The sequence below is a fragment of the Ipomoea triloba genome, chromosome 10 (genome assembly GCF_003576645.1).
Source record: "Ipomoea triloba cultivar NCNSP0323 chromosome 10, ASM357664v1".
Classification (NCBI taxonomy): domain Eukaryota; kingdom Viridiplantae; phylum Streptophyta; class Magnoliopsida; order Solanales; family Convolvulaceae; genus Ipomoea; species Ipomoea triloba.
The window spans coordinates 26,763,880-26,791,339 of NC_044925.1; the positions used below are offsets into that span (position 1 = coordinate 26,763,880).

A 27,460-nucleotide genomic window follows, 5' to 3' on the forward strand; every position below is an offset into this window, starting at 1 on the left:
CTAGTCCGGGACACACCCCGATAATTAATCATTTATTTGTAATATAAGTTACTTTATTTCTTTCGTCTTTCCTTTTTCTTTTTTCCTTTTTACTAAATGTATACAATCTACAAGAATAAATATTCGCAAAAATATATAACTCTCATTTTTCAAAAATCAATGGTATACTCCTATGCTAAAGCACGTGGACTGAGACTAAAAATACACAATTTATATATTGAATGTTCATAATTTACACATTCACAATGTTTATATACAAAATGTTCACAAATTACATACTGAATACTTACAATTTTACATATTGAATAATCACAATTTTATATATTAAATGTTCACAATTTGAATTGTAAATATTTAGTATATATATAGTGTATTTCAATTTTATAAATTAAATGTTCACAATTTGAATTGTAAATATTTAGTATATATATAGTGTATTTTGACTAGATTCATGACATAACTATTGCTCTTTTCGCCTCCCCCCCTACCCAAAGCACTTAGGTGTGTTTGGTAACCCGGAAAATGATTTTCGGAAATCATTTTTCGAGCTTTCGGTGTTTGACAACGTTCGAAAAATGTGGTCAACGGAAAATGATTTCCAATGACCCCAAGGAAAATACCCTCTTTTTTCCGGAAAACAACTTCCAGACAAAAAGTTCAAAAGTCATTTTCAAGAAAGGGAAAATAACCTCCGCAAGGGACAGCCCCATGGGCCGTGCCTCTCTCCGTTCCAGCAGATTGGTTTTCGCCGAAAACTAGTCCGTCGGAGCTCTAGCTTTGGTTTCCGGCCGAAAACCAGAGCAGCGAAGTTTGTTTTGTTTTGTTTTTAATAATAAATATTATTATTTTATATTTTAAATACAACAATAAAAATATATAATTATACAATTCTACTCATTTTTCGGAAAATAGACCAAACACACAAAAGACAGTTTTTAAGATACAATCAAGTACATAAAATAAAACTGCTTTCTGAAAAATGACTCATTTTTCAGAAATTATTTTCTTACTTTTCAAACACACCCTTAAGCACTCCTTGCGCCTAGTGCCAAAGTCATACGAATATCCTTCACAAATGCACCCAAAGCTACGTACTCCGCACTCGCCTTAGCAAAGACTTCACACCGCAATAGTTGCGGTAGAAACAGCCAACAACGGGTGAGCGTAACGAATCCAAGGGTCAGGATCGTCCCAAGTATTCTGGGCAACCGCCACCTACCTCTCAGCGCCTTCTTCACTGCGATCTCGACCGCCACACACGCCCCCTGGAGCAAAAAGAAGCACGTGACCTCCCAAGTGGGCCTGACCCGACCCAAGTAGAAATAAATCAGCTCGTGCATTAGGCCTGATACCATGAACGTGGCGATAACGGCCGGGTACGTGGCCCACTTACGGCCCAAATACTTAGCCGAGATGCCGAGGCAGGGACTGTATACGGCGGGGCGCAGGATACGGTTTACCATGAGGTTCCATCGATTTCCCCAGAAATCCTGTAAAGAAGAGCAAAGATATGGCTCGTTGAACTGCGGCTCCAGCTCTAAGCCGAGAACGGCGCGAGCCAGGGCTGCAACAATGCCGAGAATTATATCCAGGAAGAGATATATATGTAAACAGTGTATAATCTGTATAACGGTAGGGTTTATGCTATCACTATATTCATATATTCTGATGATCAAACCCATCAGAACTGCCTTCACTGCATAACTCACAGTAGATTTCTGGCGATTCTCCGAGACTTCCATTGCTGGTTTCTCTCTGAACAGCTCATTAGGTGAGAGGATCAGTGTTTGGTGCTTCTGGATTTTTTCCTCCGTTTCATTTACGAATGAATTGAGCTGTCTGTGCTGACCTGAATCTTGTTGTGCATAATGAGTGTTGTTTGAAGAACCAACTGAGCTGTCTGTGCATTTTTTATGGATTTTGACGGGCAAGCAGGCGATGAGGAGGAAACGGGGGAGGGAGAGAGAAGGGAGAGGGCCATAGTTGAAGGCAAGCATGAGGAGCTTGAAGCTGGCGAGCCAGGAGATGAAGAAGGCGGTGATGCCGCAGAAATGGACGGAGTGGAAGGCGAGAGGAATGAGGAGAAAGAGAAAGATTACAGGGAGGAAAAGCAGCAGCCTGGGAAGGCCAATGGGAGCCATTTTTGCAGCGAAGAAACAGTAGGAGAGAGAGAGGTATATGGAGAGCCATAGCTTGATGAAGACGGTGATCTCTCCTTCCTTCCAATGCTTCATATCTCCTTCCATGGCAGACTATCTCAGAACTTGTGGTGGAACAGACGATCGATGATCAAAACTATTTATAGTTACACTCTAGTTTCCTTTTCAGTTTATTGGATTATTTAAATGGATTATTTAAATGTGTTACGTAGTATTTGTTAACAAATCCTTCCAATAGTTGGTAAATAAATATATAACATTATTTTGTATTATATATAACTTTGATATTTATTATATAGTGAATATAATTAGATAATGAATTTGAAGATAATGAATATTTGCATTAAAGAAAATAAAGACAATATAATTAATAAAATTATATCTCTTTTAAATTTTTTAATAATGAATAATTTTTTTTTTTAATAGAGACATTGTAAACATCGAATTCTAAATTAAAGAAATGCATATGTATTATTTTTTTTTTATTGTAGCTACTAATTTATATTTAATTTAATAAGAGTACTAGAGTATGATACTACTTCCTTCAAAAAAAAAAGAGTATGGTACTTACTTTTTTATTAATAATAATATACTCTAACATACGCGTAGTATATGTTCAGTAATTATGCAACTCTGTTTGGGATGTGGTTCGAACCTATGACTTTTCTTATAGAAATTAATGAGTAAGTTTTAAAAGGCGTGGGGTTATTTAAGAGAAAAAAATATATAATAGAATGTAAAGATGAAAAATAATTTGAATGCTATTTTTTTAGTTCCCGTTATAGACCTTGGCTCTTATTATAATAATAAATAGATTATTAGTATAGTAGATATAAAAGAATATTTGCACATATTATATTTGCAAAAGTTAATGGCTAGGGCTCACTCTCGGCCGTCCCTAAGAAAATCGAGGTCCTGTGCAAAAATTTAACATGGCCTCTTTTGTATAATTGTAAATATATAAACGATATATTATATTGTATCAAAATATATAATAGTCTAGAGAAAAAAAAAACTATCATTCAAAATTTCACTTGAAAAGTCGCATTCCCTTCTTCTTCGAGCATATTTAGACGATGCAAAATCATTCACCAATTCATTGAGTCTTTCTTACAATATACTTGATCATAAGTAAGATTATTCTAAAAAAACTTCTTTATGCATAAACAACAATAATAAAAATAGTTAAGACTATTTGATATTGCAATTGTAATAACATCAAAATAAAAGAAATTAGATTATACTTCACCTATCAAAAAATATAATTAATAGCTAGGGTTAGTTATTGAATTAATAATTTTAAATATTTCAATACAATTAAAGAATTAAAATATTTAACTTACATACTTTTATGTTTTTATCGTGAAAAATAAAAAAAAATTGAGGATGCCAAATGCACAAACAACGCATTCAAATTAATGAACTGATATCGAATTCCTGTGTTGTGAATACAAATCTTGCGTGTATGCATTATAATATGAATAAGGGTAATTTTTGACTCTTTATATATAATAATTTTATAATAGCCAAATAGACCCGCCTCAAATCCTATATAAGTTATAGGACTATAACTCTATACATAAATCAAGTCTTTAAGAATTAGAAATGTAAACATTTTAAAATTTTAGACGGTCTTAATTTCCATATACATAAATCAACCAATATTTGAGAGCCCTGTGCGCATGTCCTGGTCAAACATGGCCAGCGCCGGCTCGGACTCTCATCAACCTCTATAAACGCACACAAGTCAACACTGAGAACATCAGCTTAATTTGAGTATTGATTGAAAGTCAAGTAGTGATAGAGAAATGCATGGGTGCATTTACACGCTTAATAATGAACCAATGACTTATTCCAATTAATCTAATAGTGGAGAAGATTGAAAGCCTAAGTAGTGATAGAGAAATGCATCTGTGCACTTACCTACTTAATAAATGAACCAAGACTTATTCCAATCTAATAATTATTGGAGAAGGTTTGCAACATTTGTAAGGAAAATGAAGGAAGGTAAAGATAGTTTGGATCAGTGTTAGGAGGGAGTAAGGGTCATTATACGGTGGACCACGGTCACAAAACACCGTCGTTTCATTAAGTAAAAGAAATGGTTGTCGTAAGTTTTAACGGAGTTCGGTAAAAGATACTACAGTTCATCTCAAAAGATACTGTCTCACATTTGTTTTTATATTATCAAATGAAAATGTAGTTATATCGAAATGAAACTGCAGTTGTGTTGAAAGGAAACTGCAGTGTATATAAAATAAAACTGAATAACAGTTTCACATATTTGAGTGTATGTTATCCAATGAAACTGTAGTTATATCGAAATGATAGTGTAGTTGTGTTGAAAGGAATGAAATTGCAGTGTATTATAAAAGAAACTGTAGTTGTGTTGAAAGAAAACTGAATAACATTTTCACATATTTGAGTGTATAATGTCAAATGAAACTGTAGTTATATCGAAAAGGAACTGTACTATAGTTGTGTTGAAAGGGAACTGCAGCGTATATAAACTGAAAGTTTACGGCGCGAAACGGAGACCGCTTAAGCCGTTTATTTTCATTAATCAAAACAACGTTGTTTTGATGCATGATCCACTATACAGTAAAATTTGCGAGGAAGTAAAGCATAAAGTTGAACATTTTGTGCATGTAATTAACTCCATCAACCTCTGATTCAAGAAACTGTTGTTATCATCATGCATTAATTAAGAGCTCGATGACCATTATCTCTATTATATATTATATGTACAATAGTGTAAGATAAGAAGATAATGGATTTCCTTAATTTAAAATAATATTGCATAGTTAAATAATGATGTTAACAAAATTTATCCTTTTTATTTCTTCGAATATTATATTACACATACATGTCTTACTCTAGTAGCTAGGTATAAAATATATAAAATAATAAACATAATATGAATTATGGAGCAAGATGCGAGATGAGTGATTACAAGTTGCATGTATTAATTTTCTTGAGTTATGATTTATCACTGAGAATCTGAGATGATAGCAATGCAAAGAGATGATCATTAATGTTTATGCATGCATATCCAAAACAAAGCTGCAGAAAGAGGATTGGATAAGTGAGGTGTAACAATGATCCTCCCTTTGTCTGTTCATACCATTTGCTCTTGGCAACTATCCAAATTAAATATGAACATACTATTCATGCGGTTTTGACTTTTGAGTTGTGGCTAATGAAGTGATGGAAATATATATATATATATATATATATATAAATAAATAAATAAATAAATATATAAATATATATATATATATATATATATATATATATATATATATATATATATATATAGGGCCGTCCCATTAAAAATATGGGCCCTGTCTAATAGCTTTAGTTTGGACTTTTACTATTTTTATTTCGAGATGCAATCTGATTAAATATAATAGAGTACAACGAAAAACAGATAATAATAAAGAGACAAGAACATAGGGAAAGAGGTTTTTTTTTTAACATTTAGATTTCACTATAATATACAAAGAGATATCTATTTATAAAAGTAAGAAACATAATAAAAAAAACCTATGAAATATAAAGATAGAAGTCTAGAAGATCTAGAAAATTTCTATAACTAAGCTAGGTAATTGAGTCCAAATCCATATAGACTTCCAGTTATTCTATTTTATGACAAAAGTGAAAAAGTAATAAAATTTTTTGTCTAAATATAATGCATAAAATTCAAAAAAGAAAAAATACATTTCAAAATTTAATTTAAAATTAGTGACATTTTCGTGCATATTTAAATACAAATTTATTCACCCAAATTTCGATGTCAATTACTTCTAAAATTTTATTTTCACTTACAATTAAGACCAATATATAAATTCTAAAAAAATATTCGTCAAGTAGAATTTTTTTTTAACTATAGATAAAAATATTTTTTTAAAAATTGGGCCCCCAAAAATTGGGGGCCCTGTGCGGTCGTCCTGGCCCGACATGGCCAGGGCCGGCCCTGTATATATATATAGGGATGGGTTTAGGTGCGGGCCGGGAAAGGCCAGGGTACGGTTCCCGTGCGGTTCTAAGTTCGGTAATCTATTCTTTAAAAAAAAAAAATTGATGTACCTTAACTTCTAATCTACTCACCTTAAGTTGGATTAACATAAATATGGCTTTGTAGAGAAAATCATATAAACAATATTGTGTTTGGAAAAAAATTTAAGCTGGATTGTGTTTGGAAAAAAAATGCACCTTAAGATGGAAAATAACGCACATTAAGAAGAAAAAACTACGCACCTAAAGCCTTAGGTCGACACACCTTAAAGCACACAAACCACGCACCTTAAATTTAAATTATTTTTACTTTAAATATAATTTTAAATAAATCAAAAAGTAAAAATAATTTTGAAGTTGTACTTAATTTTACTAAGATTAAATTGGATACATATGTTTTTAGAAATGAATTAGTTTTAACTTTAATTAGTTTACCAAAATCAAAATAATTAAATTGGCTACATATTTTTTTAGAAATGAATTAATTTTTTAGAATTGTCCATTTTAATCCTACTTGAAAGGAGAATTTTTTTTTTTCAGTGAAAATTTGACAAAAAATCTGTCGTTTTTTTTTTCGGCAAAAAAGTGCCGGAAAATTCGGCCAGAATTTTTTTCCGGCGAGAAGTTGACTGAAAAAGAACTATTTTTGCAACACAAACAACAATCGTGGACCAAAATTTCAAAGTTTGAAAGTCGTGAATCAATTCTGCATGTGACACTATAGTGGTGGGACTAAAAATGCAAAAAATTCTAGCTCAAGCTCTTCCTACCTATACCATGAGCATATACTTTCTACCAATATCTTTCTGCGAACGAATTCAAAGACTGATGAACAAATATTGGTGTGAATCAAGTGGAAACAGAGGCGATGGAATAAGGTGGATAGCTTAATTGGGGAAAAATGTATTCGCCTAATTATAAGTCAATGGGAGGTCTCGATTTTAAGAGATTGAGTAGCTTTAATACAGCCCTACTTGCTAAACAAGGTTGGAGGCTTCTCACATATCCGTCTTCCCTAACCGCCCAGAATTTATAAGGCTCGATACTACCCTCACGGTGAATTTTTTTGACGCAAAACTTGGTGCAAACCCAAGTTATTGTTGGCGTTCTATTCTAGGTGGGTAGGATCTTCTGCATCAAGGATGCTACAAACGGTTAGGCAATGGAAATTCCATGTTGGTGAGGAAGCCAGTAGTTATGCTGTGGACCCAGGTCCACCTTGCAAGGTGGATCGGGTCCAAAAACGACGTTTTTTTTTTTTTAATAAATATATTGACCTGAAATGTGGAACACAAATTCTACATTCACATACACTATACTCTACATTCACAATTTGTAAACTCCACATTTACACATTACAGGATTATATGTTTAGTAACTATATTACCACTGTTATGCATTCACACATTCAAAAATCTATATTCACAGGTCCTATACTCTATATTCACAACTTGAGAACTCCACATTCACACATTACAGGGCTACAAATTGCTAGAACTTTTTTAACTCTATTACAGATTCACACATGCATAACTCTACATTCACGATTTCTATACTCCATATTCACAATTTGAAACCTCCACATTCACACATTTCTGGGCAACTCTACATTCACACAATCATAAGTTTACATTCACGATTTCTATACTCTATATTCACACTTTGAAATCTCTACATTCACACAATTTTGAAGAAGAAGAAGAAGAAGACAAAACGACGTAGTTTTGGACCTAGGTCCACATTGCAAGATGGACCTGGGTCCACAGCATAATTTGCGGTGTGGAAGCAGCCTTGGCTTCCGGATGGAACAAATCCCTACTGGCTGTAAAACATATACTTCTCACATGTCAGTTTCATCTTAAATCCCTCTTAACAAGTTAGTTAAGAAAATCCTAAAGAATCTCATTCCATCCCATAACTCAATGCTTTCATAGTACTATATAGGACCCAATGTTATAAATAATGAAACTTACAATTCATTCACCAATTGAGTAATGAAGCATATCACCGCAACCACTTCATAGCAATCATACGCACAACGGCACAAATACATTATAGTAGTTTAGTACTCCGTATATCTAATTACTTAGTTACCGTCACAACAAGAATGAAGACATTTAGTGACAAAACGTTTGTTACACTTCGTAATTTTGTCACAAATAATACCTTTTTTGTGACCAAAAAAATAATTCGACACTATTGTTTGTGATAATTGTGATAAGATTTTTTTGGTCACGGATAGTATAGTAATTGTGACAACTAAGTATTTGTTACAAATAAGTTGCCACTATTACTAGAATGATAGTGTCGTAGCCTAAATTGTCACTATTTGTTGTCACTAAATGTATGTGCATTTTGGCGGCATTAAAATTATAGCGGGAACGAATGTAATTGTGACAAAATATAACATTGTCACAAATTTTGGTCCTTTTTGTGACAAATAGTTGATCACTATTTTTTAATAATATTTGTGACAACTCTTTTTGTCAATAAAAATACAATTAGTTAGTACCATTAGAAATGAAATACGATTGTGACAAAAAATACTATTATCACTCATGTTGTCATTTTTGTGATGAAATTGTTACAAATATTTGTGACGCTCTATAATTTCATAACAAAAATTACTAAATTGTGAAAATAATTGTGTTGACTTCAAGTTTTGTCACTAGTGTTATAATAATTGTGACGAGTAATTATTTATTATAATGACTTTGTCACTATAATTAAATAGATCAACGGTTTGGATTTGTCCACACATTCTCACCTAGAGATTAGTTATCATGTGATTAGATTATATATATATATATATATATATATATATATATATATATATATTCACACACATATATAAGTCTTAATTAATTAATTTGATATTAAAACTGATTAAATTTATTTTGCTTCCCAAAGGGAGAATAAAATGAACTAAAGAAAAGGGTAAAGATAATTAAAGAAATTAAAAGAAACGTATTGGAGGATAAGGAAAGAAACAGAAAGAAAGGGAATGAAGGCACGGCAAAAGGAAATAATATAAGGGAGAAAATAAAGTGGAAGAGGGGATATGATAGAAAAATAATTAAGAAAAGCATACGACAGAGAGGAAGAAAAGAGAAGAGCGGCGGCAGCGGACGCAAATTATATCGTGGACCGCGGTCCACAATGCATTGTGGACCGCGGTCCCAAAACGACGTCGTTTTGATTATGAAAACAGACGGATGAATTCGCGCCACTCACTTTCTTTCCATATATACTGCACTTTCTTTTCATATATACTGCAGTGACATTTCAACACAACAACTGCAGTTACCTTTCAACACAACTGCAGTTACTTTTTGATATAACTATAGTTTCATTCGATAATATAAAAACACAAAAGTGAAACTGTTATTCAGTATCTGTTCATATACACTGCAGTTACATTTCAACACAACTACAGTTACATTTTGATATAACTACAGTTTCATTCGATAATATCAAACACAAATGTGAAACTGTTATTCAGTATCTTTTCATATACACTGCACTTTCTTTTCAACACAACTACAGTTACTTTTTGATATAACTATAGTTTCATTCGATAATATCAAAACAAATGTAAGGCAGTATCTTTTGGAATGAACTGTAGTGTCAATTACGGGACTCCGTCTCCTACTTACTAAAACGACGTCGTTTTGGGACCGCGGTCCACAATGCATTGTGGACCGCGGTCCACGATATAAGAACTGGGCAGCGGAAGAATGGCAGTAGCGGATGACGCAACGATCGAAATCTTTCGTATCGGTTTGTTCTTTTAGTTTCTATTTCAATTTCTGTAATTCTTAATTATTTTGCTATCAATATTCCAATTATGAGTAGCTAGGATTTTAGATTTTTAACTCCAAGTTAAAATTTTATGATTTGATTTGTGAGGTTTTTTTTATCTAAACCTAATTGATAGCCTAAGTAGGAACCCTAGGCGTTTGTTATAGGGTTATGTTACCTACTTAGGCTATCAATTAGGTTTAGCTAACGGTGTTTGTCATTTTTAAGTACTTACAACAACAGAACAACTATTATGATTGATAAATATCTTTTATTGACATAAATACTAATTTTATTTATATTAGAGTTAATACTTGTGGTTGGAAACTTTCATTTGTATTATTAATATGATTATATATAATAGTTTTCTTGTTGCTTTATTCTTTAATTTAATATTCTTTTGAAAAAGGCTATATGAAGATTCTTTATGTTTTAATCTAAAATCATCTTTTATGTCTCCTGATTATTTTCTAGTTTATTTCTTATTAATAATAATTTTTAAAAATTTATATATAGGACCAAAGTGAAAAGAAATAAAATTTATAGTGGAAATCAAGAGATCAAATCAATTAGTGGTGCAAAATCTATTATACAAATTGCATTGAAATGGTAAAGTAAAATTTTCTTTACTAAAAATTGAATAAACTTCAAGAAGATGGAGAGAAGAATAAACAAAAGATTCCAGCTGCACCTGCCACTTGTTGAGCATTTTGATTTGGTATTAAAAAGAAAGTCAAGCTCTGCACGTGGTTTAGGTATTAAAGGGCTAACTTCAAAGACTCATGAGAAGATTTTTCTTCAAGCAGTAATAGAAGCTTCAAAATTATAGCAAAGTAAAATTTTCTTTATTCAAAATTAAACTTCATGTTATTTTATCCACGAAATTTTTAATTAATTTTTTTTGTTGTCTTTATTCTTTGTTTCACAGCAGGACAAAGATTCTAATGAATGACAGACCAAATGCTATTGAAGCGAAGTTTGGAAGGCAATAAGAAAAAAGTTTAATGGAGAACTTGATCTTTTTCAAATGGAGAGGAGATCATGATATTAAAAGATTTCAGTGGCTTGGAACCTCTATTATGTGTTGGGCATTTTAATTTGGTATTAAAAAGAAAGTCAAGCTATGCACAAAATAATGGTCACTTATAAAAACATCAAGAATGATAACTATTTCTACTAAGCCAATCTCTAACCAACATCACTAAGGTTGCCCTATAATTAATTATTATTTTTTATTTACAAAAACATCACGCGACCACCACTCGAGGGACGAAGATGATGACTACAAGAAATTGAAATGTTGTACAACTTTAGTTAACACTAATGGTTGTTTTAGAGTTAATTTCTTTTATCACAATAAATACATCATTTGTTACCATGATTTGTTGTCACAACAAAGTAATTATTGTTATCACGTTTTAGGTCACTGATAATCATTTTTGCGTCAAGAACAATTCTCACAAATAAGTAAAACTATTGTGACTAAAGTACTGTCACAATAAAATAATTAATTGCAACGATTTTAGTTGCCACTAGATTAATTTTTTGTAATAATATATTTGGTCACAAAATGTACTTTTATTGTAACCACTATTGTGATCACTCAAATACTACTTTTAGTGTACGTAAGCATTGTCACAAAAGGCTTGAGTAATTGTGACAACTTCTCAAAAGTCGTCACTACTACAATAGTGACGGAGGATATAGTGACGACAAGTGACGACTTCAAAAATTGGTCACTAATTTCAACAGTGACCAAAATCAATACTTTTGGCGACAACTTCTATTGTCACTAAATGTGAAATTTCTTGTAGTGCGTACACGTATTGTGACCAAAATAAAGACATTTAGTTACAAATCTTTTGTGACACTTCGTAATTTAGTCATAAATCCAAAAAATAATTTGACATTACTGTGTGGAATAATTGTGATAACTTTTTTTTTTGTCACAGATAATATGGTAATTGTACTGTGACAAGTAAGTATTTGTTACGAATAAATTATCACTATTACTAGAATAATAGTGTCGTAACATACGTTGTCACTATTTAATTTCTTGTCACTAAATGTATGTGCATTTTGGCAACATTATAATTATGATGAGAACGAATGTAATTGTGACAAAATATAATGTGGACACAAATTTTTGTACTTTTTTGTGACAAATAGTTGTTAGTCACTCTTCTTTATAATATTTGTGACAAGTTTTTCTTTTTGTTAATAAAAATACAATTAGTTAGTACCATTAAAAATGAGAAACAATTGTGAGAAAAAATACTTGTTAGTTTCACGGCTTAGGGCAGTCGATCGACGGGCCAACACTACCATAAAATACTACGTGAAAAGTGAGAACGCGCGAGAAAAATAATAGGACAGAGTAGCATTTGGTTCTTCAAAAAGAGGATCCGTTACCAAGAGACCCCGTGGGTATTTATGGAATCAGGCCCTCTAGAAGGCAAGAAAAGGGAAAATAACTAAATTTAAGCTTAGAAGCTACCAAAATTGGCAGAACAATTGCCTAACATGAGAACGGAAACTACTTGTTGCGTAAGGAAATAATTAATCTCCATGAAATAATCACCCAAGTTCCGGTGAATTCTTCACAATGTTTATATACTAAATGTTCACAATATATATATAAAATGTAAACAATTTACATACTGAATATTCACAATTTTATATATTAAATGTTTACAATTTAAACAGTATATATATATTATGTATTTTGACTAGGATTCCGCTATCAAGAGGAACCTTTTTGCTCTTTTCTCCTTCCCCCTAAAGCACTTAAGAACTCCTTGCGCCTAGTGTCAAAGCTATACCAACGTCCTTCACAAACGAGCCCAAAACCGCATACTCCGCAAGCACTTTAACCAAGACATCACATCGCAACAGCTGCGGTAAGAACAACCAACTGACGGTGAGCGTAAAGAATCCAAGGGTCAGGATCGTCCCAAGTATACCCGGCAACCGCCACCTGCCCCTCAACGCCTTCTTCACTGCAATCTCGACTGCCACGCACACCCCATGGAGCAAAAAGAACCACGTGACCTCCCATGTGGGCCTGATCCGACCCAAGTAGAAATAAATCAGCTCGTGCATTAGGCCTGATACCATGAACGTGGCTATAACGGCTGGGTACGTGGCCCACTTACGGCCCAAATACTTGTCTGATACGTCGAGGAAGGGACTGTATACGGCGGGGCGCAGGATACGGTTTACCATGAGGTTCCATCGACTTCCCCAGAAATCCTGTAAAGAAGAGGATAGATATGGCTCGTTGAACGTCGGTTCCAGCTCTAAGCCAAAAACGGCGCGAGCCAGGGCTGCAACAAGGGCGAGAATTATATCTATGAAGAGATATATATGTAAACAGTATATAATCATTATAACTGAAGGGTTTATGCCATCACTATATTCATATATTTTGATGATCAAACCCATCAGAACTGCCTTCAATGCATAACTCGCAGCAGATTTCTGGCGATTCTCAGAGACTTCCACCGGCGGTTTATCTCTGAACAGCTCATTAGGTGAGAGGATCACTGTCTGGTGTTTCTGGACTCGATCCTCAGTTTCATTTACGAACCAACTGAGCTGTCTGCGCTGACCTGAATCTTGTGCAGAATTAGTGTTGTTTGAAGAACCAACTGAGCTGTCTGTGTGTTTTTGGTGGATTTTGATGGGCAGGCAGGCGATGACGAGGAAATGGGGGAGGGAGAGAGAAGGGAGAGGGCCATGGTTGAAGGCAAGCATGAGGCGCTTAAAGTTGGCGAGCCAGGAGATGAAGAAGGCGGTGATGCCGCAGAAATGGACGGAGTGGAGGGCGAGAGGGAGGAGGAGAAAGAGAGAGATTACAGGGAGGAAAAGCAGCAGCCTGGGAAGGCCAATGGGAGCCATTTTTGCAGCGAAGAAACAGTAGGAGAGAGAGAGGTATATGGAGAGCCATAGCTTGATGAAGACGGTGATCTCTCCTTCCATCCAATGCTTCATATCTCCTTCCATGGCAGACTATCTCAGAATTTGTGGTCGAACAGACGATCCGATGATCCACGGAGAAGAATCAAAGCTAACTCTGTAAATGCGCACAAAACAATACTGAGAACATCAGCCTTGAGTATTGATTGAAAGCCAAGGAGTGATAGAGAAATGCATGTGTGCATTTACATTCTTAATAATGAAATGAACCAAGACTTATTCCAATCTAATAATTGGAGAATGTTTGCAACATATTACATAGGAGCAAACATATTTTATGCGTTGAATTTGAGTTTACTGCTTAGTTTAATTTCAATATTGTTTTAAGATTTTTCCTCTCTTGTTGTTATCTTCTTAGTAACATTCACTAAGATAGTAAGATCTATAATTTTTAATTAAAATTGTGAATACTGTGAATCACTTCAAGGCATACAACACAAACCCTGTATAATATTTTTATAAAAATGAAAGAGAATATTCATACATATAACACCATCAAGCCCCCAAAGCTTGCATCCTCCTAGAGTGGCACCGTCCATCAAAATGTCTTAAATACACATTAGAGAATTGACAATACAATTTAAATCACTTTCATGCATGCTGGAGTACAAAAATCCACTAATTCTATGTTGTCATATTTAGACTGTAAAATATATAAGGAGTACTTCTCATATGTCACTTTCTTCTTAAATTCTTCGAATACTAGGTTAAGGGAACCAAAAGAATTTCATCCCATCTCATTTGTTAACTTAATGTTTTCATAGTACTATAGGACCCAATGTTATAAATAATGAAACTTACAATCCATTCACCAATTGAGTAACGAAACTTGCCACCACAACCCACCCACCTCATCCACAACCACTTCATAGCAATCATACGCACAACGACACAAATACATTATAGATTTATAGTAGTTTAGTACTCCTTATATCTAATTACTAGTTAGTACACGCGTATTGTGAGCAAATAAAGACATTTAGTGACAAATTTTTTATGATACTTCGTAATTTAGTCACAAATAATATCCTTTTTGTGACCAAAAAAATAATTCGACACTATTGTGTGGGATAATTGTGATAAAAAAAAATTGTCACTGATAATATGATAATTGTGATAAGTAAGTATTTGTTACGAATAAGTTGTCACTATTACTAAAATAATAGTGTGGTAACATATATTGTCACTATTTGTTGTCACTAAATGTATGTGCATTTTGGCGGCATTGTAATTATGACGAGAACGAATGTAATTGTGACAAAATATAATGTGCACACAAATTTTTGTACTTTTTGTGACAAATAGTTGTTGGTCACTCTTGTTTATAATATTTGTTACAACTTTTTTTTGTCATCGTTTCGTTTTGGTAGGCTGGTCCGGTCTAATGCTCTTTCCTTGTGCCTATTTCGCTGTACGAGGTTCGTTCGCGGGTACAACCTTTGTAACTTTATGGTATACCCATCCAAGCCAGCTAGGGACCCGGTCGGGGACACACGGGCTGCGGAGCCTGGTCGCCCATCTGAGCCAGCTAGGGACTCGGCCGGGGACACACCGACTATGGAGCCTTGTCGCCCAAGTGCTCGTGCCCTGAACGGTGAGGACGTTGCGAAAATGAACGAAAAGCGAGATAAGCGTGCTATTTTCAAATCGACTGCCCTCCATAGTCCAACCTGAGTGCCCAATTAGGGGTCAAAAAATACTTAATTAATTACATACTGAATATTCACAGTTTATATAATGAATGTTCACATTGTTTATATATTAAATGTTCACAATTTACATATTAAATGTAAACAATTGACATACTAAACATTCACAATTTACGTATTAAATGTTCACAATTTATATATTAAATGTTCACAATTGACATACTGAATATTCATAATTTGAATTTAAATTCTGAACATTCAGTATATATATTATATATTTTGACAAGGATCCACCTTACAAGGTGGACCCAAGTCCATGACATAACTATTGCTCTTTTCTTATTCTCCCTAAAGCACTTAAGAACTCCTTGTGCCTAGTGTCAAAGCCATACGAACATCCTTCACAAACGCACCCAAAGCCGCGTATTCCGCAACCCCCTTAACAAAGGCTTCACACCGCAATAGTTGTGGTAAGAACAGCCAATAACCGGTGAGCATAACGAATCCAAGGGTTAGGATTGTCCCAAGTATCCCCGGCAACCGGCACCTATCCCTCAGCGTCTTCTTCATTGCGATCTCGACCGCCACGCATGCCCCGTGGAGCAAAAAGAACCACGTGATCTCCCAAGTGGGCTTGACCCGGCCCAAGTAGAAATAAACCAGCTCGTGCATTAGGCCCGATACCATGAACGTGGCCATAACGGCGGGGTACGTGGCCCACTTACGGCCCAAATACTTAGCCGAGGCGTCGAGGAAGGGACTATATACGGCGGGGCGCAGGATACGGTTTACCATGAGGTTCCATCGACTTCCCCAGAAATCCTGTAAAGAAGCGGAAAGATATGGCTCGTTGAACGTCGGCTCCAGCTCTAAGCCGAGAACGGCGCGAGCCAGTGCTGCAACAAAGGCGAGAAAAATATCCAGGAAGAGATATATATGAAAACCGTATATAATCAGTATAACTGTAGAGTTTATGCTATCACTATATTCATATAATATTCTGATGATCAAACCCATCAGAACTGCCTTCACTGCATAACTCACAGCAGATTTCTGGCGATTCTCAGACACTTCCACCGGCGGTTTCTCTCTGAACAGCTCATTAGGTGAGAAAATCAGTGTCTGGTGCTTCTGGACTTTTTCCTCAGTTTCGTTTACGAACCAACTGAGCTGTCTGTGCTGATCTGAATCTTGTTGTGCAGAACTAACTGAGGTGTCTGTGTGTTTTTGGTGGATTTTGATGGGCAGGCAGGCGATGACGAGGAAATGGGGGAGGGAGAGAGAAGGGAGAGGGCCATGGTTGAAGGCAAGCATGAGGAGCTTGAAGTTGGCGAGCCAGGAGATGAAGAAGGCGGTGATGCCGCAGAGATGGACGGAGTGGAGGGCGAGAGGGAGGAGGAGAAAGAGAGAGATTACAGGGAGGAAAAGCAGCAGCCTGGGAAGGCCAATTGGAGCCATTTTTGCAATGAAGAAACAGTAGGAGAGAGAGAAGTATATGGAGAGCCATATCTTGATGAAGATGGTGATCTCTCCTTCCATCCAATGCTTCATCACGCTCTTCATATCTCCTTCCATTGCAGACTATCTATCTCAGAATTTGTGGTGGAACAGACGATCGATGGAAGATATTATAATACTGAGAACATGAGCTTTGAGTATTGATTGAAAGATAAGCTGCAAGTAGTGATAGAGAAATGCATCTGTGCATTTACATTCTTAATAATGAACCATGACTTTTCCAATCTAATAATTGAAGAAGGTTTGCAAATTGCAACATTTGTAAGGAAAATGAAGAAAGGTAAAGATAGTGTGGATCGGTGTTAGGAGAAGCTGAACATTTTGTGCATGTATGCAATTAACTCCATCAACCTCTGGTGCAAGAAAGTGTTGTTGTCATCATGCATTATTGCATTAATTAACATAACCGAGTGGCTGACGTCTTGGCTAAGCTGGCACTTTCTTATGATCGTGGCCTCTTGATTTTTCATCAGCCTGTGCCTGAGGTTGTTTTGTCCCTGGAGGAGGATGTGCTTGGATTTCCCCAAGGGAGGTTGGTTCCTAGCATGAGCTAATCTGGGTATCCCCTCCACTGGAAGAAAACAAAAAAAAAAACATAATATGAATTATGGAGGAGTGGCTACAAGGTCCATTTATTAATTTTCTTGGGACCTTTAATTTGTCCCTTTGTTACACACACACACAATATTAATTTCTCCTGAAAGGTTTGTGCAGCATGAAGGAATATTTACATCTACAATATTAATAAGAGCAAACTAAAAAATGTATGTCATGTTAAATTATTTGGTAAAATGATGGAATTGTTCATATTATTTTGTTTTAGTATTTTTTTAAAATTTTTTTCTCATTTTACCATCTATTATTTTATCCTCTTCCCATAAATATCATGCATTCCGTTAGTATAAACTTTAGTAATATAATATTCTGTTAACTTTTAACTTACTCATTAATTTTTATAAAAAAAAAAAAAAGGTTTATGTTCGAACCCCGTCCCAATCAGGTTTAGATTCTTTTGCAAATTGTTGTGACATTACATTAGAACCCTACAAAACTCTAACTGGGATGAGGTTCGAATCTAAACCTTTCTTATAGAAATTAATGAATAAGTTAAAAGTTTTTCGTTACTAAAGTTTATACTAATGGAGTGCATATATATTTAAGGAAAGAAAAATAATATAATAGATAATAGATGGTGAAGAAAAAAAATACTAAAATCAAAATAATCTAAACAATTCATTTTACTAAATAATTTAACGGCTATTTTTAATTCTCGTTATAAACCTAAATTTATTGACTCTTATTAGTAGAGTAGATAGATATGTTGCACAAACCTTTCATGAGAATTTCCTGTCTCTGCTACATCAATCAAAGATGACTTTGGTCCCTTTTGGTCATTCGCCGTCATTTTCCCATTCACATCAGATCAACAATCGGCGCTCCAAAATTGCATTCTTGAAGATTTCTAGATTTTGGCAACCTTCTAGTCGCCCAACCACTGCCCGCCGCCGCCTATCATGTAAGGTTGGTGATAATTATGAAATTATCACTGCATTTTTTTTTTAAATTTATTCTAGTGCATTTAATTTTTTCTAAGTATAAAGTTGTGATTAGTTCTTAAGGAGTGCATTCAATCATGACTTTTATAGACTTTTAAAAAGATATTTATAAACTTTAAAAATTTGGAGGTAATCAATTCAAACTTGTAGAAAGTCTTTAAAAGTCAGGTGGTTGAAAAAATCGATAGGCTTTCCTGGGCACTCGGGGGCGCTTAGGCAGAGATTATTCGATACTTAGGAGCCAGTGTATTTTTTATTTTATATTTTAATTTTTAAAAATTTGTTTCTTTTTTTAATTCTTAAGAATTGATAATTTTAAATTATTTAATACTAAAATATTAAATATTAACCTAAAAAATCTACCGTTTGAACAATTTAGGATTATTTCGCTCAAAATATATTGTTTTTAGTTAAATAACTCATTTAAAAAAGAATGGAACAATAACTGTACTAATTGACAGACTAAGTTATACTTAGGAGGCCTAATCGTACTTAGAAGTCTAGGTGGTCAGGCTAGTCTACCACCTAGTCTGTCAGCTGCCTAGACCACAGATTATGGGGATAGACTAGGCGGCCGGCCAGAACTTAGGGCCTAGGTGCTGATTAATCGGTACTTAGGCGGTGTTTTTACAACATTGGAGCCCCAGAAATGGACGGAGTGGAGGGGGATCGGAGAGGAAGGAGGAGAAAGAGAAAGATTACAGGGAGGAAAAGCAGCAGCCTGGGAAGGCCAATGGGAGCCATTTTTGCAGCGAAGAAGCAGTAGGAGAGAGAGAGGTATATGGAGAGCCATATCTTGATGAAGACGGTGATCTCTCCTTCCATCTAATGCTTCATATCTCCTTCCATGGCAGACTATCTCAGAATTTGGGGTCGAACCGACGATCGATGATGGACGGAGAACGAAGAATCAAAGCTACCTCTGTAAACGCGCACAAAACAGTACTGAGAACATGAGCTTTGAGTATTGATTGAAAGCTAAGCTGCAAGTAGTGATAGAGAAATGCATCTGTGCATTTACATTCTTAATAATGAACCATGACTTTTCCAATCTAATAATTGGAGAAGGTTTGTAACATTTTTAAGGAAAATGAAGGAAGTAAAGCATTAATTAAGAGCTTGACGACCATCATCTCTATTGTTATATTATTTTTATAGAGTAAGATAAGAAGATAATGGATTTCCTTTAACATAATATTGCACAGTAACTTTTAAATCTTTAATGGATTTCCTTACAAATGTTGCAAGTGATATATGCTATTTTGTATAATTATTCACCCCTTATTCTAGTTGTTTTGAAGGTTATTTTCTGTATCCTAGTGAAATTGGGAATTGTTTGTGTGTTATATTGTCCAAGTGCTGAATTATCTACAAGGAACAACAAAGGAAGAATATTGGAACATTTTGGACAAGTTCTGGAAGAAAAGGAAATTACAAGGAAGAATACAAGTTGGAAAAGAATTGGAAGATGCCTAATGGGCCAAGGCCCATCTACCTCCTATATATTTTGCCTATTCTCTACAATTGAGGAGGTTCCCTTACAGAGTTCTGAACCCTAGCTAGTTTTAGTTTATTCTCTTTATATTTCCCTAGCATAGTGTAGATCAGTTTCAGATTAGAATTATTTTATTTCAAGCTTGGAATCTTGGATTGAAGTTGGATTTGTTATTTATCAGTTAAGTTTCTCTTCCCTTTATATTTCTTGCAATGTTTATCTTTAATTCTTGCTTTGTTGTGTTTACTCCCATCATGAGGGAGTAAGTCGCTTATGGGTTTGGATTAGGGGTTCATTGTTAATCTTGATGTTCGGTTTATGATTAATTGCATAAAGGGATTGAATCTTTTGCCTAGGGTTTATGTTGATTTGGGGATTTCTCTGCACTAGTTATTGGTTTGTGGCCAGAATTAATTGCTAGCCTAGGAGAGGGATTCATTACAACGACAGTTGGATGGAGACCTCGAGCCTTACCAATTTCAACCTAATTTTCCTGCTATGAAAGTAGAGGTAATATTGGGGGCTTACAATGCTTAGGTGCTTAAGGTTATGATTGATGCATCACGACAGTGGGGCAATCTTAGCCTAATTCTCTTATTGATTACGAAAGTAGCTGAGTAGAATTCTTCTGTGCATTGCCCATATATCCCTTGGTTAATTATTCTTTCCCTAATTCTGAGCTTGTTAGAACATCAAGGTTACAATCCCCCTAATCTGGCCCATACTTTTACCATATAGTTTATATCCTAATCAATTGTTTTCTTTTATTCCACATCATTCAGTCTTTGTTACTTGAATTCTACAAATTCATATACTCTAGTGCCTGGTAATTCACACAGTTTCGTGCCATAACACCAATCCTCAGCGGAACGACATTACACCCTTCTTACACTCATCATTTGTGCTCATCAGCAAGCAATTTGCAAACCTTCTCCAATTATTAGATTTGAATAAGTCTTGGTTCATTTCATTATTGAGAATGTAAATGCACACATGCATTTCTCTATCACTACTTGAATTGGCTTTCAATCAATAGTCAAAGCGGATGTTCTCACTATTTCTTGCGCCCCGCCATATACAGTCCCTTCCTCAACGTCTCGGCTAAGTATTTAGGCCGTAAGTGGGCCACGTACCCGGCCGTTATGGCCACGTTCATGGTATCAGGCCTAATGTACGAGCTGATTTATTACTAGCTACTTGGGCCGGGTCAGGCCCACTTGGGAGATCACGTGGTTCTTTTTGATCCACGGGGCGTGTGTGGCGACCGAGATCGCAGTGAAGAAGGCGCTAAGGGGAAGGTGCCTGTTGCCTGGAATACTTGGGACGATCCTGACTCTTGGATTCGTTACACTCACGGGCTGTTGGATGTCCTTACCGCAACTGTTGCGGTGTGGAGTCTTTGTTAAGGCGCTTGCAGAGTACGCGGCTTTGGGCGCATTTGTGAAGGATGTTGGTATAACTTTGACACTAGGCACAAGGAGTGCTTAAGTGCTTTAGGGGACATGAATTAGTGTGGTTTGGTGTTTTGAAGTTGTGGTATTATTTGGGAGGCCCTTGGTTTGAATCCTAGTACTAATGAATTTATATGTATATATATGTTTTTATTTTCAAAAAAAAAAAAGTGCTTTAGGTGAAGGCAAAACGAGCAACAGTTATATCATGTACCCCGTTAAAATATATTATATATATACTGAATGTCATAATATTCAATGTGTAAATTCTAAACATTCATCAGTATACTAAAAAGTAAAAAGGAACGATTTACATTTTTTTTTAAATTTACGGGGTCTTTCTCTGTCCGTTTGACGGTCCAGGTCCACCCGGGTTCTCCCGAAATTCTTCCCCATAAAGAGAGCTCACTTGCCACTTGAGCTACCCCATTGGGTTATGATTTACATTGTATTGTCATTTGTCAATTCTTTAATGAGTATTTAAGACATTTTGATGGACAACGATGCCATTGTCATGTAGGGCTAGGAGGATGCAAGCTTTGGGGGCTTGATGGTGTTGTATGTATGAATAATATTCCCTTTCATTTTAATTAAAAATATATATATACTTTAACCTCCAGGATTTATGTTGTATATCTTAAAGTGATTCAGAATATTCATGATTTTAATTATAAATCGTAAATGTTAAATAACGCGACAAGCTCATCAATCAAAAAAAACATTGACCATGCTATGTTTGAAGTGGACATATTCAATGTGCACACCGGCATTTGATCATGTTTATTGAGCCACTGTGATTTACATCATCCCAAATACTCTGTCGGACCGATGTGTAGAGAGCCCTTGAAATTGGGTATTCAACCTTTTAGGAGAAGAAAAAAATATTCACCATGTAACTTGATTTTATAAAAATAAAAAATAAAAATAAAAATAGGGAGAGAGAGAACTTGACTATCCTTTTCGGGAGCACATGATGACCACGCAACTTGATCATATTAGAGCATCCTTATCAATGGAGTTTATTTGCGGTTTTTTAGGAGTTTTTGTAAGTTTGAGTAGGAAAGAGAAAATGGGAGGAGAGGAAAAAAAATTAATTTAAAAAAAAAATTAAAAGGTCAGGTCTGTTAGGTGCACGCCCCACGGCAGAAAGAGGCTTGTGTCAGTTTTGAGAGCTTGTTACTGTGCTATTCACCCCTAATTTGCAAACGCTCCCTTCCCACTCTCTCTTCTCCTATGCCAACATGACATTTATCTGACATTATCTCCTAAAATCACCTTTGATGGTGATGCTCTTAAAAATATGTCCTATTTGATGCTCTTAAAAATATGTACTATCATGTGTACATGTGGCTCACGAAATTGTTTTTTGCATGTTACTATCCACTAATTATATTTCACATTAAATATCATTAATCTCATACCTAATCTCAAACCCACCACAAGATGAGGATCCATGAAACGGTTTTATCAAAAAAAGTTGACAATTTGCGAGGTAAAATCAAAATGCAAAATTATAGTATTATTCAATTAAGAATCAAAAAAGTTTTGCCCTACTTCCAACGGCATAATCGACTAAAAATAAGCGGAAATGGAAAAAGATCAAAAGAATAAGCAAAATTTAAAATTTGGACAGAAATAAGCAAATTATTTTGTCAAACAGCTTAAAGGTTTGGTAACTTTCACCACTGCATTTAAAATTCGTTTCACGATAACATATTAACCAGTACGTCAAACTTTTAAAAATTCTATATTATATTTAATTTATCTCCTTCAATCTTTCCCACTTCAGTCAATTTTCCCTCCAAAGAAAGAGGTTATTGGTCGACCTTTTAGCACATAATAAGGTGAAACCATCGCCATTGTTGACCCAAGAGAACAATGGAAGGAGAAATCAACAATTTCATTGTGGTATGGAGTATTGTATTGGCCTGTTTGTGTTACTGCCATTTTATTGGTAATCTCTTCCCAAAACCCAATTTTTCAAGACTTTCCGGCGTTCTTCCGGTGGCCGGTGTCTTCTTTCTTCTTCCTCTCAATCTCACCTCTTTAAATCTGGGCGGCGGCACCGCTTTCTTGATAGGCTGGCTGGGGAGTTTCAAGCTTCTTCTTTTTGCGTTTGGGAGTGGCCCTTTGTGTTCTTCCCCGCCGCTGCCGCTCTCCAGATTCGTGGCCTCAGCTTGCTTGCCGATCAAGTTATCGCCGGAGAAGAAAAACGGCAAGTCGCCGGTGAATTATCTGACGAAGATGGTTTTGCTTGGAATGTTGTTTCATATCTACACTTACAAGGATGTTCCTCCTAAGCTTTTGATGTTGTTTTACTGTTGCTATATCTATTTGGTCTTGGATCTATCCTTGACGGCTATAAGTGCAGCTGTTAAGGCAGTAGGATCAGTCCTGAGCAAGGGCGGGTTGAAGCTAGAGCCGCCGTTTGACGACCCGTATTTGGCCACCTCCCTGCAGGATTTCTGGGGGCGGAGGTGGAATCTCATGGTGACCAACATCCTCCGCCCCGCCGTGTACGACCCGGTCCGGGCGGCGGCGGCCCGGATCCTGCCGGAGAAGTGGGCGGCGCTCCCGGCGGTGGTGGCGACGTTCTTGGTCTCCGGGATCATGCACGAGGCCGTGTTCTATAATATTGGGAGGGTGAAGCCCAGCGGAGAAGTCATGTGCTTCTTCCTCATCCATGGAGTTTGTTTGGCTATGGAGATTGGCGCCAAGAAAGCCATTAATGGCAGGTTTTGCCTGCCGGGATTTGTTTCAGGGCCACTGTCACTCTCCTTTGTCATCCTCACCAGTTTTTGGCTTTTCTTTCCTCCATTTTTGAGGAACAAGCCCGATGTCAAAGGATGCCAAGAGGTTCTTGCCTTTATCCAGTTTGTTAAGCATAAAAAACTAGTTACTCCAAGTAGTATTACTTGTCCATATCTATAAAGTAACTCTTATGTGAACATGTGGGGTGAGATATGTTATACCTTTTAGTTATATACTCATATAGTCATACCCGACTTATTCAAAAAGAGTAGGATCTTTTAGTAAATCTCTGAAACATCATATGAAAAGTTCACAATGTTAATGAATGTTGTTCTTGTATCATTTATACGCTATAACTTGCAAACTCGACTCAAGATTAATCATAATAGGACAACTTGCAAGGTAAAAGACCAATAGTAATCTGAACTAACTGTATCTCTATTCATGTTTATATATAAAGGCCTTTCATTTGTTTATATATTTCATGCTTATATATTCATTCCATTTAGGTTGAGCATGAGCAACAGGTAGTACAGTTGAAGAAAATAAGGAGCTATAACGGCAAGTGCCAGAATTTGTGTTAAATGAAAAGGTAAGTGCACTTGGATTTCAATCATTAATATAATTATGAATTTGTGCTCATATGACAGTTATTTTCAAGAACGATTGTCATCCCAACCATCACAATTCACAACCCATTGTTGGATGCAATATAATGAGAATAGTCTACGAGAAACCTGACTCCATACAACTCTTATAGCATAATGTATTATTCCGTAAAAAAATGTAACGAAAAACAAACTTAAGTGAAGTGTATAACCTTCATTCACAACTATAAGTTTTTAGATATCTTCAAGCAGTTGTAGACTTTTTTGCGACCTAAATGAAAAAAAAAAAAAAGAAGAAATTTATTGTTGTGTGTGGAAATGAATATAACGGAGTGAAATAAATAAATAAAAGAAAATATAGCACCCCAAACGATTCCTTTGTTTTCGGAAGGAGGGTTGTAAATTAGGTATGAGATTAATGATAATTTAATGTGAAATATAATTAATGGATAGTAATGTGCAAAAACAAATTTTGTGAGCCACTTGGCTCACATGATAATACACATATTTAATAGTTTATTACTGAAATGGTCCCTCGACTATTGCGAAATTATCAATTTGATCCTCGACAATTTTTCGTACCCAAATAAGTCCCTCGACATTGAAAATTTTAACCAATTTGGTCCTCCGTTTATTTTGCCGTTAAACATCCGTTAAATCGGGACCAAATTGATAATTTTGCTATAGTCAAGGGACCAAATTGGTGATTTTGCTATAGTCAAGGGAGCAAATTAGTAATTAAGTTTTCACTGAAATGATCCCTTGACTATAGTAAAATTACCAATTTGATCCCTTGACTATAGCAAAATTACCAATTTGGTCTCCATTTTAACGGATGTTTAACAACAAAATAAACAGAGGACCAAATTGGTTAAAATTTTCAAAGTCGAGGGACTTAATTGGGCACGAAAAATTGTTGAGAACCAAATTTATAATTTCACAATAGTCGAGGGACCATTTCGGTAATAAACTCCATATTTAATAAGATCAAGTTGTGTGGTCATCATGTGCACAGAGAGAGATCGAATTGACAATATAATAATATATAACCATTTTCATGCTGGAGTGAAGTATTGATAAAAATAAATAAATAAATAAATAAAATTTAAAAAAATCACCAATCTTATTTTGTCATCTTTACACTGTTTTCATACTACTATAGGACCCAATGTTATAAATGAAACTTCCAATTCATCCACCAATTGAGTAACGAAACATGCCACCACAACCCACCTCATTCACATCCACTTCATAGCAATCATACCACTACTAAAATTTCGCGAATTTTTCACCGACAAAAATTGTCAGTAATAATATGATTTGCGTCACAATTGCAGTTTCCGACGTTGTTTCTAATGTTTAAAAAAAAACAAAAAAAAGCCTGAAAACTTTATCTCAGTAAATATTGATCTTGACAACAATTGTCAGAAATTTTCGATGCACCTAATATCTGTTGTATCGTTTGTCACTAAGCTCTAGCAGGAAAGGATCCAATTTTTTCATCCTTATACGCACAAATACGTTATAGTTTAGTACTCCATATATCTAATTATATTGCAAATACTTCATCTTTTGAGATTAAAATCTAATATTTTATTGTACAATAAAATAATATACATGTCAAAATAATAATAAATTGTACTATGTGTATTCATATTTTACTTTTGACTCACTAATATGATAGTGACTCATTTATTTGTAAAATAAGTAACTTTATTTCTTTTTTTTTTTTGTCTTTATTATTGAATGTATACAATTTACATAACGATAATAAATATTCACGAAAATATAATTCTCAACTTTTCAGAAAACAATGGTATATATACTTGATACATATGATTTTATACTATTATTTGCTCCATAATTTATTGGTTTTGTTGCTTATTTCCTTTACCTTGATGAATTTGAGACTCGTTTGTGTATTGCATTTGCTTAATCTTAGTTTATTCACGAACGATGAGCAAAGGGAGGATTTTCAGTCATCTTGGACAAGTTTTTAAAGCATAGAAATCTACCCAAGGTCGGAAAGGAGCAACGGAGCACGAAAGAAATCAGAATGCAAGCCAAGAGGGCGCCCGTGACCCTCATCACGGACAGCAGCAGGTCACTGCACCTCACGGCCCCGATCCCGGTCGTGAGGGTGCCCATGACCCTGCTGTTGTCCAGTATTTAAAGTCGCGTTTTGCTGTCTTTTTGGGGATTCCGGACCCTAGTTTAGTTCAGTACAATTTTCCTTTTTCTTTAGAGTTTTCCATAGTATAGAATGGCGTAGATTTACCTTCTTGAATTCGTTTGCAAGCTTGGAATCATTGATTGGATTGAAATTACATACTCTCAAAGATTGTTAGTAAAGTTCTCTCTTTTATTCTTTAGATTCGCTATTATGATTTCAATATTTAATTCTTGTTTTGTTTTGTTTGCTTCGATCATGTGTGAGTAGTTCGCTAATGAGTTTAGATTAGGGATTTATTGTTAAT

At 35.1% G+C, this 27,460-nt stretch overlaps 4 protein-coding genes across 5 annotated transcripts; 1 reads left to right on the forward strand and 3 right to left on the reverse strand.

Moving 5' to 3' along the window:
- Positions 1-873: 873 nt before the first annotated feature.
- LOC116031961 (acyl-CoA--sterol O-acyltransferase 1-like) lies at positions 874-2,284 on the reverse strand. Its single transcript, XM_031274337.1, has one exon. It carries the CDS (start codon positions 2,244-2,246, stop codon positions 1,026-1,028), a length of 1,221 nt encoding a protein of 406 aa, XP_031130197.1. The 5' UTR covers positions 2,247-2,284; the 3' UTR covers positions 874-1,025.
- A 10,574-nt stretch (positions 2,285-12,858) lies between these two features.
- On the reverse strand, positions 12,859-14,021 carry LOC116033402 (acyl-CoA--sterol O-acyltransferase 1-like). Its single transcript, XM_031276146.1, has 2 exons — positions 13,092-14,021; positions 12,859-13,041 (listed from the first exon to the last, which is right to left on the reverse strand). The coding sequence occupies exons 1-2, from the start codon at positions 13,980-13,982 to the stop codon at positions 12,859-12,861; spliced, it is 1,074 nt and encodes a 357-aa protein (XP_031132006.1). The 5' UTR covers positions 13,983-14,021.
- Positions 14,022-15,885: 1,864 nt separating this feature from the next.
- LOC116033040 (acyl-CoA--sterol O-acyltransferase 1-like) lies at positions 15,886-17,342 on the reverse strand. Its single transcript, XM_031275798.1, has one exon. It carries the CDS (start codon positions 17,177-17,179, stop codon positions 15,962-15,964), a length of 1,218 nt encoding a protein of 405 aa, XP_031131658.1. The 5' UTR covers positions 17,180-17,342; the 3' UTR covers positions 15,886-15,961.
- Positions 17,343-23,413: 6,071 nt separating this feature from the next.
- LOC116032954 (acyl-CoA--sterol O-acyltransferase 1-like) lies at positions 23,414-26,981 on the forward strand. Of its 2 annotated transcripts, XM_031275703.1 has the most exons (3): positions 23,414-24,480; positions 24,885-24,967; positions 26,926-26,981. In XM_031275703.1, exons 1-2 carry the CDS (start codon positions 23,503-23,505, stop codon positions 24,957-24,959), a joined length of 1,053 nt encoding a protein of 350 aa, XP_031131563.1. In that variant the 5' UTR covers positions 23,414-23,502; the 3' UTR covers positions 24,960-24,967; positions 26,926-26,981. The 2 variants fall into 2 exon arrangements, with proteins under 2 accessions (XP_031131563.1, XP_031131562.1); XM_031275702.1 differs by lacking the exons at positions 24,885-24,967; positions 26,926-26,981 and having other exon boundaries at positions 23,414-24,614.
- Positions 26,982-27,460: the final 479 nt, after the last annotated feature.

Coding starts and splice junctions, on each gene's coding strand:
- LOC116031961 (XM_031274337.1), bottom strand. CDS start 2,246: ATGGAAGGAGATATGAAGCATTGGAAGGAAGGAGAGATCACCGTCTTC.
- LOC116032954 (XM_031275703.1), top strand. CDS start 23,503: ATGGAAGGAGAAATCAACAATTTCATTGTGGTATGGAGTATTGTATTG. Junction 24,481..24,884: donor ATGTCAAAGGATGCCAAGAG/GTTCTTGCCTTT, acceptor CATTCCATTTAG/GTTGAGCATGAGCAACAGGT.
- LOC116033040 (XM_031275798.1), bottom strand. CDS start 17,179: ATGGAAGGAGATATGAAGAGCGTGATGAAGCATTGGATGGAAGGAGAG.
- LOC116033402 (XM_031276146.1), bottom strand. CDS start 13,982: ATGGAAGGAGATATGAAGCATTGGATGGAAGGAGAGATCACCGTCTTC. Junction 13,042..13,091: donor CCGTTATAGCCACGTTCATG/GTATCAGGCCTA, acceptor GGGTCGGATCAG/GCCCACATGGGAGGTCACGT.